Consider the following 15,639-nt stretch of genomic DNA (forward strand, 5'->3'; position numbering starts at 1 on the left):
CTTTCCTGCTGTCCCTGACATAGATAGGTATATATAAGTAAGCATATCAGAGGCTCATATCCTATAAACCAACACACAAGGATAAGGATTCTTGCCTTCTAAAAAGTGACAATTATTTTTAGACAAGTCCAATGAGATCTGAATATTGCAGTCACATGGCTGAAATGAAAGTGACCTTCACTCCCTAAATTGAGTGTTTTACAACTTGTAAATCCTTTCTACTTCTCATTAAGCCTGTCTCAAGTGTGCACAAGATACAGGACAGTTCTATTCCACATATCAAACAGATATAACAAAATAATTTATATGGTATATTTAAAAACAGACCAAACCGTTTAGGTTTATCCAAGGCAAAACTTTTTTGTTGTTCCTAGATAGAGTAGTGAGAGATTAGAACCTCTGTCAGGTTATTATAGCTGTCTGTGTCTGGTTATAGAGATTCACTCCCTCTATTTGTAAAGTGAGAAAGTGAAGGAAAATCCTGTATTTTAGGATATCACCATAGAGGAAGAGAGGGGACGTCTACCAATGAGGATGGTAATCTGGCGATACCGTTCCAAAAGGACATTTTCTCTACTTTGAAGAGATTTCCTCTTACTTCCTGTTTTGTCAATAGGCTAATCTCCACAAGGGGGCACACATGAAAAACAAAACAAACAGGGGTTTTAACTATTCTTCAGCCTATCTAAAAAGAAAAACGTTTTGGTTTAACACAGAAATCAAATAATAATTTGTAGTGAGGAACTATGTAGGCTTCTATTGCTGCGCTTTCCTTAGAAAAGTGCTAGTTGCCTGGCTTCCATTCTGCTCCACGGGTTTCAATACATTACTAACCAGGAACAAATACGCAGATTCAGAAGTCAGACTTCATCTACTCCATTACCTTTCAGAACCAAGTCAGCAATGAAGGCCTACATGCTTGATGAGCAGAAGATAATATGAGTGACCACTCACCAGATTAAACTGCTGCTGCAACTTCTCATTGGCATAGTTGATACAGAACTGCTCAAAGCTGTTTATCTCAAATGTTTCAAACCTAGGAAATAAACATATGGTTTGAAAAAGGCACATTTAGATGACGCCAAAAAGTATTCAGTTTAGAGACACTGTACTGAAAAGACAAGGAGGAGGATTTAGCAGGTAAGTTACTAACATAATCAGACTGATCCTAATATCAATGATGGTCAATGCACTGTCCTACAAATACACAGAAGGTTTTGTTTGCCTACATTAATCACAAAAAAACGTAAAACATAATAATGTCTATATGTGTACATAATAATGTTATGCTTCTGTTTTTCACACCGGTATAGCTTAAAAAAAGAAAAAGACGAGCACATACATGTACACACAGTGCAGAATGGATGTCTTGGAAACAGCAGATATTACTCATAAATGTTTGATAAGCTAAAACAGTCGTGCTGACATTTCTCCAAAACTACTGAGATTCTCTTTACAAAAGCCATCAGTTTCTGCATATTTGAAATATTCAATTAAATATGTTTCCATTAATTAAAAGATAAATGTACTTTGTGCAAATCCTTTAGTTGTCGTTACTCTGGCAGGCTATCCACTCAGTGACTTTGTTCCTTTCCTTAGGCTGGCCATACACTTGTCATTTTTTCTCATTCAGCCCCTTCAACAAAGTGTGATTGAAAAATCAACTTTTGTCAAACAGGCATAGAGGAATGGGAGGGGGGAGGGCCACAAGGGGGCCACACACTACTCAATTTGACAAGACCTGACTTGTGTAATGTATGGCTAGCTTTGCTAAAAGTGACCACTGTCACCTCAACCCCCAACCATCAACAAGGTGGAGAGGGGGAATGACATCATGATCTCTGCCTCATCCAATCAGAAAATGCCTTGTATTTCTGAATAGCGGATGTACAGGAGCAAGCTCGTTGCTCAAGCAACACTTGGAAGAGCCCAGCACTGAATATTTACATAGCACAGGCTAATACAGTGGATGTCTGCATCTCTAGAGGCCCTTCGGATGTGAGATATGAAGAATTTGATGCAACCAAACTGGACCACTAAGTTTAAAAAAGGATCATTCCTGGAGTTTAGCTTTAAAATGCCTCTCTACCATCTCCCAAAAACGTCCACTAGAGGGGGCTGGGCACATTATGATGTAAAGAGAAGACACAAATCTCTTCAATTAAGGTAATCTGTCTGATCTGATTTTTCTGCATGGCCTGCAGGGACAATAACAGCTAAAGGATGGTACCTAAAATGCGGTTATTCTGAAAAATTGCAGTCAAAGTAAGCCTGTCATGAAAGAAATACAGGGGATATCATTGCTGTATTCTTTCTATAAAATGCTGGTTGCCTGGCTATCATCCTAAACCTAATTGCTTGCTTTTCAGAGTTACCAAAAAGAGTATACAAAACAGAAATGTCAGAGTAAAGTCAGAAGCCCTTACATCTTCATACTTGGTCAGGGTCAATAAGTCAAAGTGTTAAAACCAGTGGATCAGCATGGCAGCCAAGCAACAAGTATTTTTAGATGGTGAGATCAGTAATGGCAGCTTATGTGCTTCTCTCATGATAGCTTTCCTCTAAGACTACTACACTACAGCTTGTAAATATAATTTCTGGTTACATTCATGAAACAAGAAAGTTCCTTAATATGATGCTAAAAGCAATAAGCTGCAGTAAGTCAAGCTAACCAAACATAGCCCTGCCCAAGCAATGGACAATGACTTCTGGCTGCTTGCTGTTGCAAGGGTTCTTTATGGCATAGGCACTGGCAGAACTACCAGGGTCGCAATTGCGACTGGGCCCTGGTGTTCCACCTGTTGGGAGGGGCCCAGCGAGGAAGAAGAGGGGCCCCCCGAGATCGTGTCGCTCCTTCCCTGCCGCTCTGCCACGCGCAGCATGTACAGGTGGCTGTGCGGCGGGGATGGAGAGGCCGTCACAGGTCCCTTAGAATGTGCTGCAGGCACCGCCAGGCAGCACATTCTGCTGTGTGAGGACTCTCTCCACTTAGCCCCGCCCCCAGGCCACCGAGACACGGAAGAGTGCCCTGCAGGAGAGAGAAGGTAAGTCTGGAGTGGGAAGGGGGGTTTGCTGATGGTATTCTGAATAGCGGACTTTCATTATAATGTATTGCTGGAACTTGTAGTCCCGCATAGCTGGTGGTATTCGGCATTGCTGTATAATCATTATACAGCAATGCAGAATAGCACCAACTATGTAGGACTACAAGTCCCAGCAATGCATTATATTTTTAAGTAGGGATACACTACTGCCAAGATTGGGCATTTTCACGAGTACTCATACTCAACGTAGTCGAATTTGCCAACCTCAGCAACTGCGCTTGCGGCCCTTCATGGTTTCTTGCACCGGGGCCCTGAAGGTTCTAGTTACGCCTCTGGGCATAGGGCTATAGAAAGATACACCGAATGCCAAGCACATGTTTTGTAGATAATGTACAAACTTTGAACGAGGTACCTGACTTTCCTGTATCCCGTGATAACAATCACAGGGCAAAAACTCCACTATGGCTCGTCAAATTTTTCTAAAGCTTTCAATAGCTGTGTTGGACCAGGGCTATCCCTATGAGGCGGCATCTCACTAGGGGCGGCTAGGGTGTGGTGGGGCTCTTAGCAACTGTAAACACTCTGTCTGGTGTCCCTGTCCAGCTCACTGACGTCACCGGTTGCCAAGAGCTGAGCGGAGAAGTTCTGGTTTGCATCTCTCTGAGCTCCTGGCAACTAGTGACATCAGTGAGCTGGATGGGATGCCAAAGATGCTGACAGCCCCTCAAAAACCCCCCTTCCCGCATGACAAGTGTTCCTTATCAGCAGCCCCCCCAACCCCTACACGACATTGCCTCAAGGCAGCAAATACTCTGTGAGGGACAGCTCGGTGCTGGACCCTTGCATATGACAATATAACCATTCTGCAAGGGACTTGTTAATATCGCACTAAATACTGTATATGTAATGGCCTACCTTAAAGGAGAACTATGAGGTGAGTGATTTTCACCCATCCTCATAGTTAGAGCCAACCTGTGACAAAGAAGCTATTACCTGTCAGCTCTATTGATCGGGAAGTGAGCAGAAACATGCACCGATCTGCTCACTTCCTGATGGTCTCCCAGCAGTGACGGTGACGGTGAGTCACTGCTCCCCACAGAGATTCCCCCCCTCCCCTCTAGCGCTGAGTGGAGGAATGAACGGGGGAGGGATCAGGCACAGATGGCTCTGCCTCTAGATAGGCAGAGCCAGCTGTCACTCACGCAGCTAGGTGGATCTCGACAGCATTGTCTGGATCAGTCCCGCCTGCGGCGCTCTAAGTATATTGCGGGCAATAGCCTGCGATATACTGAGCTTTGGGTCACGGGAGGAGGTTAGTATATGTCCTCCCATGTCCCTAAAGGGAACCATAGAGAAAAACCCTCACCCCATAGTTCTCTTTTAACTCAGATTCATAAAACTTTGCATGAAAGACATAGCTACTTAACAATCTCCAGATTATTAAGGGACTTGTGCTTACCCGTAGATATCAAGGACTCCAATGAATGAATTCTGTTTGGCAGATGACAGCAGGGCTTTGTTGACATGACATACAATCCAGTTAAAGAGGTTCGCATAGATGTGTTTCGATAGGGCATCTCTAGCATTGGTTGCTTGCAGTCGAGAGATTGGTTTGATAAAGGTCTCGGCGGCTGTTACAAGCTTTCGATGGCAGAGCCAGTGTGACATCTCCTCAAACTCCACTCCCATTAGATCACAAAATATAATAAGAGGTTCATGTTTTGGCTGCAACAAAAGGACAATGTCACTTTATTAATTGATCTCTTTCACAAAATAAATTCTGCAATATGTTAAAGAAACGGTTTAGGATGATAAACAAAACGCCAAAACAAACAGTGGAAGTGAATCAACAGAACTACACATAGCATGATACGGTCACCAGATTTCAGCTAGGGTGGCCAGTGTGAACAAAAGTGCTGGTAATCATTGACATTTTGTAGAACGTTTGAAGTGCCTCTGACCATTCCAAATAATAAATAAATCCACAGACGACACAAATTAACCCGGCACTGATATCCTCATACTGTGTCTTCAATCCAAATTTCACTTGGGAGCAGCCCTCTCAACCTCAATTGCAGGGTCTTGAAGTTTCAGTGACCTCTAGTCACCATCTTAGAGGGCTGGATTGATGATGTTTATGCCTACATCTCCGTCATGTTTGTGAGTACCTATTGTTTAATTTTTAATTTGCACTATTAAATTATCATTTACAAGGAGTTGGCGCCTTTTCTGTTTTCTTGTTTTTCTATGGAATATGTTGTGGCATATTTTCTACCAACTGCCATCTAGTGCTGGCTTTGATAAAGTATGCCACTGATATAAAGGAACATATGAGAGATAGGGAAACACTCTCCATCTGTCAAAGGGGAGTAGAATAAAGTATATTAGGTTTCTCCACACACATATATGAAGGTGATTAGATTGATCATATCAACATGCGTTATGGTTTGAGAAGTGTCTACAGTATTTCATGGCATCTGTGCCTGTCAAAAGCCATACTTCCTGCAGTCATTCAGCAAAGATGTTGATTTTGTCTCATGAAATGTGATCAAAAAAATATGGCACAGTAAACAAAGTATAAAACTCATGTCAAAACACTTTTAAGCTTTAGTGAATATATAAAAAACGGATTAACTGAAGCATTAGTACTGCTGCCAGTACTTTAAAGTGACACTAAACTCAGGATTTAAACCTTAAAAATGCATTCAAGTACCTTAACTATTAACAAACATGTATCTTATTTGTGTGTCACTCGGCTGTAGATCCTCAAATCATCTCTGAATTGGTGCTGACACTGTCCTTGCTTCTGGAGGGTGGCTACTTTTGTTCCCCATGGTCCCTGTGTTTGTATTAAAGTAGCCACCGCTCCAAGCTCCCTCCTGTGATGGACTACAATCTCAATACAAATCAGTGAACTAAAGATGAGATTGTAATCCATCACAGGAGAGAGCTTGGAGCCGTGGCTACTTTACAACACGCACAGGGACCATGGAGAACAAAAGTAGCCACCCTCCACAAGGAAGGACAGTGTCATCCCTAATTCAGAGATGATTTGAGGATCTACAGCCGAGTGATACAAAAATCAAGTACAGTTTTGTTAATAGTTAAGGTACTTGAATGCATTTTTAAGATTTAACTTCACTTTACTGACCAAGGCATAAACTCAATGTGACCCTCCAAACGTAAAGCAGACTGTTACATTTATTGTAAAAATGCAAATAATATAGTGGCACAGTGGACACCCTAAAGCCCATCATTTAACATTTAGCGTCTCCCTAGACTCTGCTGGAGGCCCAGGAAATCCCAAACATCTGGTTATGGGAAAACCCTGCACATGCCCTCCCCCAGCCTATGATGTAATGTTTGGTGGCCGAGGAACCTTTTGGTAGACCAAGCTGCTGCTGTATGGGGACAATAACCAGCTTTCATAAGTTAGAATTTACACCGAATTTTTTCAAACACTGTAGTAGTGCAAAGAGGAGGCACAATAAAAGCAAGATGTAGCTTCAGACGGCTCCTGCTGTATAGCTGCAGTGTTAAGTGACCGTCATATTGCATGATACAGGTTCACTTTCAGATGGACACAGATATGTAGAACAGGTTCTAACATTTGGCAAATCCTGTAAATGTTGGAACGTTGACAATGATTTGCAGTAATATGGCACATGTATGCACAGAAAATTAAATTACACTTACAGGGATTAAACAACTGTCTGAATCTCGAGATTTAATTTCCACATTTCCCAAGTGAAGTATAGAAGCTAAAATTCGAAAGATTCCCAACTGGTACTGGTCACCAATGCCTGCAAACAAATGTAGAGCACAGTTCAGCATAATTATTCAGCTCATGGAAAGACAAACAAGCAGCATGTCAGCTGAAGTAAGAGCTATAAAAATCTACATTACCTAATAGTGCACAGGCATGCCGAGTGTTTCTTAGTTCTTTCGCATCATCAACTCCGTCAATCACTGGGCTTCTGCCTTGCTTTGTGTAATGGAAACTGTTGGCACTCCCTGTGCATAGACATAGTAACTGAATTTTTCAAAGTCATATTAATCTCAATATTACAGTTTACATGAAAATATACAGAAAATAATTACCTTATTATGCTGAAAATGGGGGGAAAAAAGTACATATAGGCTCAGAAATGTATGCAATTTGGTTAACGCAAAAGATATAAAGCACAATGTTGTATTGCAGACCACAGGAACCAATTAGAAATAAACGTTCAGCACAGTAGTACAGGAAGGCCAATGAGAGCTGACCTTTGTAAGCTTCTTGTTGGGTTACCACCACTAATGCTACTTACACTCTCTCATTAAATAAAGACCAAATAGTTATTTTAAGCAAACATTTGCTACCTATATGAGCGGATGTTATCTGGTTTACAGAAACAAAATCTATTTAAATGTTATAGCAAGAATCCTATCAAGTAAAATTTTAAAGATTTTTATTCTAATGAATCCAACTGTAGCTAAAAACATTTTTCCCATATTAGAGCAATATTAAAGCCAAAAGGTTTTTAAGCTATTTCCCTTGCCGATGAATTTACTTACACTGGATGCTGTTTCTTGATGTTTTGAAGTTTTTACTTCCGGTAGAAACAGCTGGTCCACTGAGCACTGACCCTGATATCCTGTTTTATGGTGGTTCCTGTCCCTTGCAGGGACCTATGGAGCCACCCTTTTGTGTGCTAGCAAGTTATGTGTGCCTCGATAAACACACAGTCATAGCAAGGCAAGTCACCTCCTGCTCCCTTCTCCTCCCGCCTCCTTTGTCCGGCAGCTAGTAGATGGATGGCTGCTGGAGACTGCTCTGTCCCTTGTAATATTGTACTGGACAGGAAGTTCAGGGAAGATGAGCTGAGAGAGTTGGAGCCGGCTGTCTGGAAACATAACGGAGGGAATTTATCAAAACGGGAGCAGACAAAATCTGGAGCAGTTGCCAATAGCAACCAATCAGCTTCTCTCTTTAGTTTGTTCACTTAGGGTTTGAAAATGAAAGAGAGAGGCTGATTGGTTGCCATGCACAGCTGTTCCAGATTTTGTCTGCTCCAGTTTTGATAAATTGATCTGGGTTCATTATTGAAAAAAGTTTGAGAGTTTAATACTTCAAGCCTTATTTGACACTATCCTGCGTGCAAGGTGAAGCTTTGCATAAGATCATGGAAAACAATAAAATAGTGGGGGGGAAAAAATCCCAAAACAACACAAGCATTTGACTCCTGAATATTAAATCATACGCCATCATCAGCTTAGCTAAAATACGCGACTAGTTTAGACAAAGTTAACCCATCGGCAAACATGGCAGGACTTCTTTACCACATCTTCAAGTGTCCGATCCTGATCTTTTTAATAGGTCCTTCCAATAACAGGCTCTATCTTAGCAGCGGTTGTGCGCAGTCATAGAAGAACAGATATTATTTTAGAAATGCTCCCCTATACTTCGTTTTGGGCAATTGTATTTGTGGTATGAAAACTCTAGCTGGCTAGTGAACTTAAAAAAAGGAAAACATTCACAGCCAATGCACATTATTAATTAGTATATGCTCAAGCTTCATCAAATTTTGGTTTAAAGGACTGTTAACTCTCCTTGGCCAACTCAGGCCCATCCAAACACAACCTGTGCATTTTTGTTTACTTGATCAAAACAACTTCACTCAGCAAAAAACTGGAACTCATCTAGATACCAGCATTGCAGATCTAGAATAAAGGACATATTCTAACAGGCCCAAGCTTCCCCTATTTGCCAGTCCTAGCAAAAAACAGTAGTCTATAAACATTAATCTTTACAAAACAATCCTGAACACAAATTGTTGGTAATGTGATATGTGTTGGTGTTACTTAAAGTAGAACTGAAGTCCAAACTTTTATTTTCATTTAATAAATGGATAGAGTAAGGGAGGGTCAGCTTTTTCGCCATCTGTGTCCCATTGGGGAAATCTCCCTTCACTTCCCGTCCGATATCCAGGAACCGGAAATGAGAGGAATTCCCTCCAAAGTGAAAGAAATGCCTGGTGGTCTTCAGGGTCACCAGAACTAGTGCCCTCTTTAAGATTTCCCATCTATTCCTGTTCTGCTGTTAACCCAAAATTTGGGTTGTCACTAGGGATGCAGCGATACCGGTTTTTCGTTATCAAGTACGAGTGTCGATATTTTGCTTTCAGTACGCGCCGATACCGAGTACCAATATCGGTGCTTCTGCTGGCATGGAGTCGGCTTCCCATGCAAACAAGAAGCCGTCAGCATGTTGTTCGGCTGGCTCGATTGTGATTGGCCAGGAAACCGGCTTCAAAGCCAATCAGCATCGAGCCGGCTTCCTGGCCAATCAGGAAGCCGGGCGGTGAGTAATGAACCGCCTCCCTGATAGGCTGGAAAGCCGACTTCCCAGGCCAATCAGCTTGGAGCCGGCTTCCCGGCCAATCAGGAAGCCGGGAAGCGGGTCATTACTTGCCACCCGGCTTGCCGATTGTCCAGACAGCCAGCTCCATGTTCCCCTACAGCACTGCCGGTCAGAGGAAGGTATCGGAGCATTTGGGCTAGTACGAGTACTACTAGTATCGGTATTGGTGTATCCCTAGAGTTCCCCTAAACGATAAAAGTCGCCAAGATAAATAGAGAGGCTAAAACTCCATAATGGGACCACAGACACCAAAGTATTCCTGACAGCTGTTCTAATCCCTCTCCACTCTATTGGGAAAAAAGTTTTGGCTTAGTTACACTTTAACTACAGAACTGAATGAGCAGAAATACACACCATTTGGCAACTAACAACAGCTTCCATGATTGTATTTTGCCGTTTTCCTGGAGTTCAACTTTAATTTATATACTAATGTGTACATTAACATAGGGGAAGAGAGACCTTCTGTAACATGGATCATTTCGTAACCACCATATTATACTCGTAGTCAAATTCAGAGCGATTTTTAGGAATAGCCTTTTTGTTAATGTTCTGAATGGCTTTTACTTTTTTATGAACTAGTTTGTGGCCTTTAACCTCACCAGAAATAATAACACTTTGTACCCTATTTGTACAGTGTGGCAGGAAGCACAGCATCTAATTTGGAAGAATGTATTCTCCACGGCCAATGACAGGCATTCTCAACACTTTTATATAAGGACACATTATGCTATTTTCCAGACGTAGTTCAGACCATCTTCCGTGCAAAATGTTTTTGTTTTTTGCTTTTTGCTCTAATTCCAGGATAGACTAAGGATTGTACTAAGAAAAAAAAGTTAAAGCTAAAGGCAGAACTTTATTGTTAGATTTGGATGGAGTGATCAGGGGGTTAGAACCACTGTCAGGTTTTTGTTTCGTTCTGTGTCCCTATTAGGGAGATTCGCTCTCTTTATTTGTCCTGATCACCAGTGTCACCAGGAACAAAAGTGAGGCCACCAGTTGCCCCCAGAACAGGAATAGAGGGAATGGGGATACTTGTTCCTGTGACAAATGTCTAACAGGATTTCCCTCACTTTGAATATACTGTATATCCGCTCACTTCCTGGAGTTGATTTGAGGCTACAGGACAGCTTGTCTATTGAGACACTTATAGCGAAAAGCAAAATTATAGTGGGTTGAACACTCCTTTACTCTATCCAAATAAAAGGGAAAAAAAAGCTTTGGCTTTAGATACACTTGAAATATAGCTCCAGACAAAACCCTTTTTTAGGAATTGAAATCAATGGCACCGCAGCCATGCCCACCACCCGCAGGACCGTAATGCAGGCACGCCACGCGTTCAGGTGCCGGCGATAGCACTGCGGGGGTGTGGGGGGGGGGGGGTGGCTGCGGGGCTATTGACTTCAATGCACCGCCACACCCCTCCTGCCCCAAAACAAAGTGAGCCGGCTTGGTTGCGCTCCAGAGGCTGAACGCGCTGGAATGCACTGTTTATGGTGCGACTGGGCCCTTAAAGTTATAAGCCACTGCCCCTGAGTACCAAATTCAACACATTAACACATATATGTTGCTTTAAATCAATATCATCAACAACAATGGATTAACCATAAAACCACAGTAAACAACCCAATACCAGCCTCAAACTAATGAAAAGCTAGCTAGAACGGGTTGCTGTGGGGGTCATTGCAGGTCATTGCATACCAATGCTGTACACATATATTCATACATTTCTTATTTTACACAAGATTCACAATAGCTTTCACCAAAATACATCTTATAGTATTCAACTGGAAAAATTTGTAATTAGTAGGAATCTTTTGTGAAAAGATTTATACACACCATTGTGTATGTGGGGGGGCATATTCTGTACATCCCTGAAATACATGCATGTATCCCCATGCATCATCTCATTAAAATGAATACCTGCTGACCTGCCAAGAGCTCCCAACTTTCTTGTTGAGCCGATAACAGTCTCTGCTACACTGAAATGCCAAGGGGTCAACCTGTCAGAGTTCTCCCCTGTTGGGACTACAACCCCCCTCCCCTTATGTTCTGTAGATGAGAAAAGCGAGAGATGTTGTATAGTGCATCAGAAAAGAATAGGGCAGTGCTGAAAACACAGCTTCAAATTTCACTGCAGCAGGGGCACTCCGAATAGAAGTTAGGAGTGAACCGGATTTCTGACAGATTAACAGGTAATTTTCTGTACTTTTTTAAATGGATAATAGTTGGGAAAATTTGCATATTTTCAAGAGATGTATTGGACAATTTTTTTTGCCTTGACATACACTTTAATAAAATAAAGCTCTAGTATTTTATTTAGATTTCTTGCATCAGTATTAAAAACATACCCAGTTTAAGAATGTTGAATTCCGGTAATGAAGCCGATGCACACAGCTGATAAAATATATGATAATTTCTCTCCTCCTCTGCCTAAAAAAAAAAAAAGAAGTAGCAGCAATATAAAGTAACACACCAATATACAGATTACTAGAAAGCTGACGAGTAGAATTTAGCATTTTGCTTGAAGAAGCCTTAGGCTCAGCAAGCATTAAATCTCACACAGAAACTGTACATGTGCTAAGCAATACAAACAGACTGAATCAGCACTTGGATGCACAATATGAAACCTCATACACTTGAGCTCTCAATATCTGGATTCACTTGGGCTTTTGGATCGGTTTTATTTTTCAAAACAAAAATGCAGTGTAGGTTACAATTGCAGACTTTGGGACAGTAGCTTGCCGAATCACAAAGAGCAAAATATAATGATTGAGGATGGTAGACTCCGTATGGCTGTAAAAATATGGAAAATAATCCATCCATTTTTTTTAGCTAAAAAGAACGGATTATTATCCGCTCATCAACCTTTTTTATCCCATCTAGAATTTCATATTAAAATGTCTGAATATTTGCCGTAGACTCTTATAACCCTTTGAGGGGTCATCATGGTTTGCAAAAATAGGTTAACAGCAATGTAGAGAACTGCAGTACACAACGTGTATCTACAGAATCATTTGTGTAACTTACAGAACTGTGCAATGTAGTGACAATAAGTTGCCATTCTGCCGATTAAGTGACCTGGCATATCCAACAAAGAACAAGGACAGAATTGCTTTGAAGAGACCTACTCAAAAGCATAGAGAAGCTGTACGGTACCCGTAGCACATCTTAGAGGCCTCAGTTCATGTAGGGTGCTGTAGTGAATTGGTGGATGATGTCTCCATACAATCAGAAGGCAATATGAATCTTCACCAGCACACTATGATATAGCAATAGTCTTGTCCTTTATTCACATAAAGCAACAGGCATCACAAACTGACATTTCAGAACCTTGCAGTATCCCTTTCTGCCTTGAGAAAGAGATTTTGGAAGGTTTACGGATGAAGATTCATTCTTACTTAAAAGAATGTTTATATCCTGTTGGGTAGATTTGCTATTCACCGACCGTGGCTAGGGCTTCAATGAAAAAGAAGCACTACTCTATGGAAAGTTTTGCTTAACATAGCAGGAATACAAATATAGTTAGATTTACCCATAAATTGCTCTCCTAGAATCTCCAACGACAGCCCTACTATGAGACTGTCCTGCCTATCAATTTGGAACAGGATGTAGAATATGAAAAGGCCCTACACTACCATTTCTTAGGTACAGACCCAAAAGGATTTCGGTCTTTACAGGGCTCTTTGCAAGGTATGTCACCAAACATGCAGGATCTGTACTGTATTCGTATTAGCAGTTTACAAGGTCTAAACTACCAAGAAACGTACAAAACGTGAATGCCTGTTTCTCCACAGCCAAGGAATCCCATTCATTTCTATGGCCCCTGTTGACACCTGAGCATTTTGTCACAAGCAGAAAAACGCCTGCTGCTGGAAAAAAGTACATGAGTTACAGTACTTTGGCAGATTACAGTGCTTTTTGGTCCCATCAATTTCAATGAGGACATGCCCAGGTGTGAAATGAATTGGATTCCTTGCCCTAAGTATTTTAATGTACTTAGCTTTAAGCGACAAAACGCCTAGGTGTGAACGGTAAGATTTTCTCTTTCGTCTTTGTCAGATATCTTCTGAGCCCTTGTACATTAGGTCAGCCATATAAAAAGGTATAAAAGTATCTGACTTTCTTTTGTTAGATGTCCACTGTTCAGGCATATGAAAAAAAAAAAAAGAAGGATGACGGCATGTGTCTTGCCTTTTTCAGATGACCACAGAACTGTGTTTAAACAACACTAAGAGGTGCATTTATAAACCGTTTGCAAAACCATTTATTCTGCAAAAGTCTGACATTTACATTTGCACTGCATTATGGTTACTGGATTGAGCTTAAGGAGCAGAGGAAATAAGCATTTATTCCTTATGCTCCTCGGCTCCATCTAGTAGTCATAATGCAGTGCAAATGTAAATGTCTGACTTTCACAGAACGAACAGCTCTGCGAACGGTTTATAAATGCACCAAGGTATTAAGTATTACTCGCAAGTGCTTTAATGACCCAAGCTAAAGGCCACTATATTTCCTTTTGTATATGACAAGATAATGGAAGGATAGGAAGAATGGGAAAAAACACGGATGTATGAGAAGAAAATGGAAGGACGGGATGGATACACATATATATTTAGACCACCAAACTAGTGAGGTCTTAAACTATCAATTATAAGGTGGGAACATGAAAGCGATTTAACTATGCTATTGTCCAAACCTGGGAGCCCATACAAGCATTAAGCAGTATTGAGGCATTCCAGTATAGCTGTAATCATAAGCCGTTATTATGTACTACCATAATCGCTTAGCGTTTCTTTTAGCCTTAAAAAAAATTAGCGCTAAGTGCAAATGGGAACACTCAAAGATGTATTAAAAATACTAAACAAATACTAGTCAGAGTAAATTACATATACTATAGAGAACCATGTTGTTAAAGTAGAACTGAAGCAGAGTTTTTTTTTTAGAATTTTGGGTAGAGTAGGAGAGAGTTATAACCTATGTCAGCTTTTTGGCAATTTATTACCCATTTGAGAGGTTTCCCTTCACTTCCTGTACAGGAAGAAATCTCTTCAAATAAGGCGAAATCCCCGGTGGTCAGCAGCGTCAGCAGAAATAGTGTGTCCACTGGACAATTTCCCATCTATTCCTGTTCTGATGACAACCAGAAATTTGGGATTTTCTTTTACTTTCACCGTCTGTGATAGCAGTCACCAGGACAAAAAAAGGAGGGGACGAATCTCCCCAACAGGGACACAAGGTGGCAATAAAAACCTGACAGGTATAGTAATCCCTCTCCACTCTATACAAAACTAAAAAAAAACTGAGCTCTTCAGCTGTTCTTCGCATTCTACAGGAAACAAGGAAAAAGCTAAACTACCATAAGCCCACATCCGCATCTAGTGAAGCACTTACTTGAAACACCACCCGTGATTTCTCCAGTAGATATGTCCTCATATGAGCACCGACAATCCGGAACCTCTTATCAAATCCAATTTCTATGTACTTTCCAAAGCGACTACTGTTATCATTTCTAGTTGTCTTTGCATTTCCTATGGCCTAGGGGAAACAAAGAAGATCAATGAAGTCAGCAAAATATGTGAATTGGAAATACCCAATACTATCCACATGCAGTTACACGAGATTCTAACAGAGGTCAAGTCAACTGAAGCTGGCCAAAGAAGTTTGTTTTCTGATTTAGGCGATTATGATTAAATTGACTGAAAATCTCTGGTCTATAATCCTTAGCTGTCTAGTCTCATTAGGAAACATCAATTAAAATATTGCCTGACCGCTCATGTTTAATCCTTTCCACTACAAAGGTTTTAATATACATGCTTGGCTAAACCCTGCATGCATGTATATGATCAAAGGCCTAAAAAAGACCTCTGCACACCTAAATGTTCTCTAAACCCTATGTCTGTATTTGGACCACAAGACAAGCTCCAGCCAAGCTCACTTCTCTTAGTTGAATATATTAGTCTAAGGTTAAATGATGCAGTTACACCAGTTGACTTCCTCTGTTTACCGAATTTACACAAGGCAGCAAATATGTCATAACATAGGTGTACTTGTTTTTGGCCTCATGCACATAGGGCAATCTGTCTGCACCCAGGGGCAATCATCGATCCCGAACCACAGATAATCGTTCCATGTATGATTACATGCGGCCACTGTCAGCCTGTCATTCACTTGACAGGGCAGAACTGACCCACC

At 41.1% G+C, this 15,639-nt stretch overlaps 1 protein-coding gene across 3 annotated transcripts in view; it reads right to left on the bottom strand.

The window, feature by feature from the left end:
* The window catches only part of MYO5A (myosin VA), a 148,964-nt gene that overhangs the window by 58,211 nt on the left and 75,114 nt on the right, over positions 1–15,639 (bottom strand). For all 3 annotated transcript variants that reach the window (XM_018576070.1, XM_018576067.1, XM_018576069.1), the window contains exons 6-11: positions 14,839–14,982; positions 11,796–11,877; positions 6,951–7,058; positions 6,741–6,847; positions 4,504–4,769; positions 955–1,036 (exon numbers count right to left, since the gene is read on the bottom strand). In XM_018576070.1, the coding sequence (XP_018431572.1) occupies positions 955–1,036; positions 4,504–4,769; positions 6,741–6,847; positions 6,951–7,058; positions 11,796–11,877; positions 14,839–14,982 (789 nt within the window). The remainder of the gene's footprint in view (positions 1–954; positions 1,037–4,503; positions 4,770–6,740; positions 6,848–6,950; positions 7,059–11,795; positions 11,878–14,838; positions 14,983–15,639) is intronic.

The sequence above is a fragment of the Nanorana parkeri genome, unplaced genomic scaffold (genome assembly GCF_000935625.1).
Source record: "Nanorana parkeri isolate BGI_ZX_2015 unplaced genomic scaffold, ASM93562v1 scaffold55, whole genome shotgun sequence".
Taxonomy (NCBI): Eukaryota; Metazoa; Chordata; class Amphibia; order Anura; family Dicroglossidae; genus Nanorana; species Nanorana parkeri.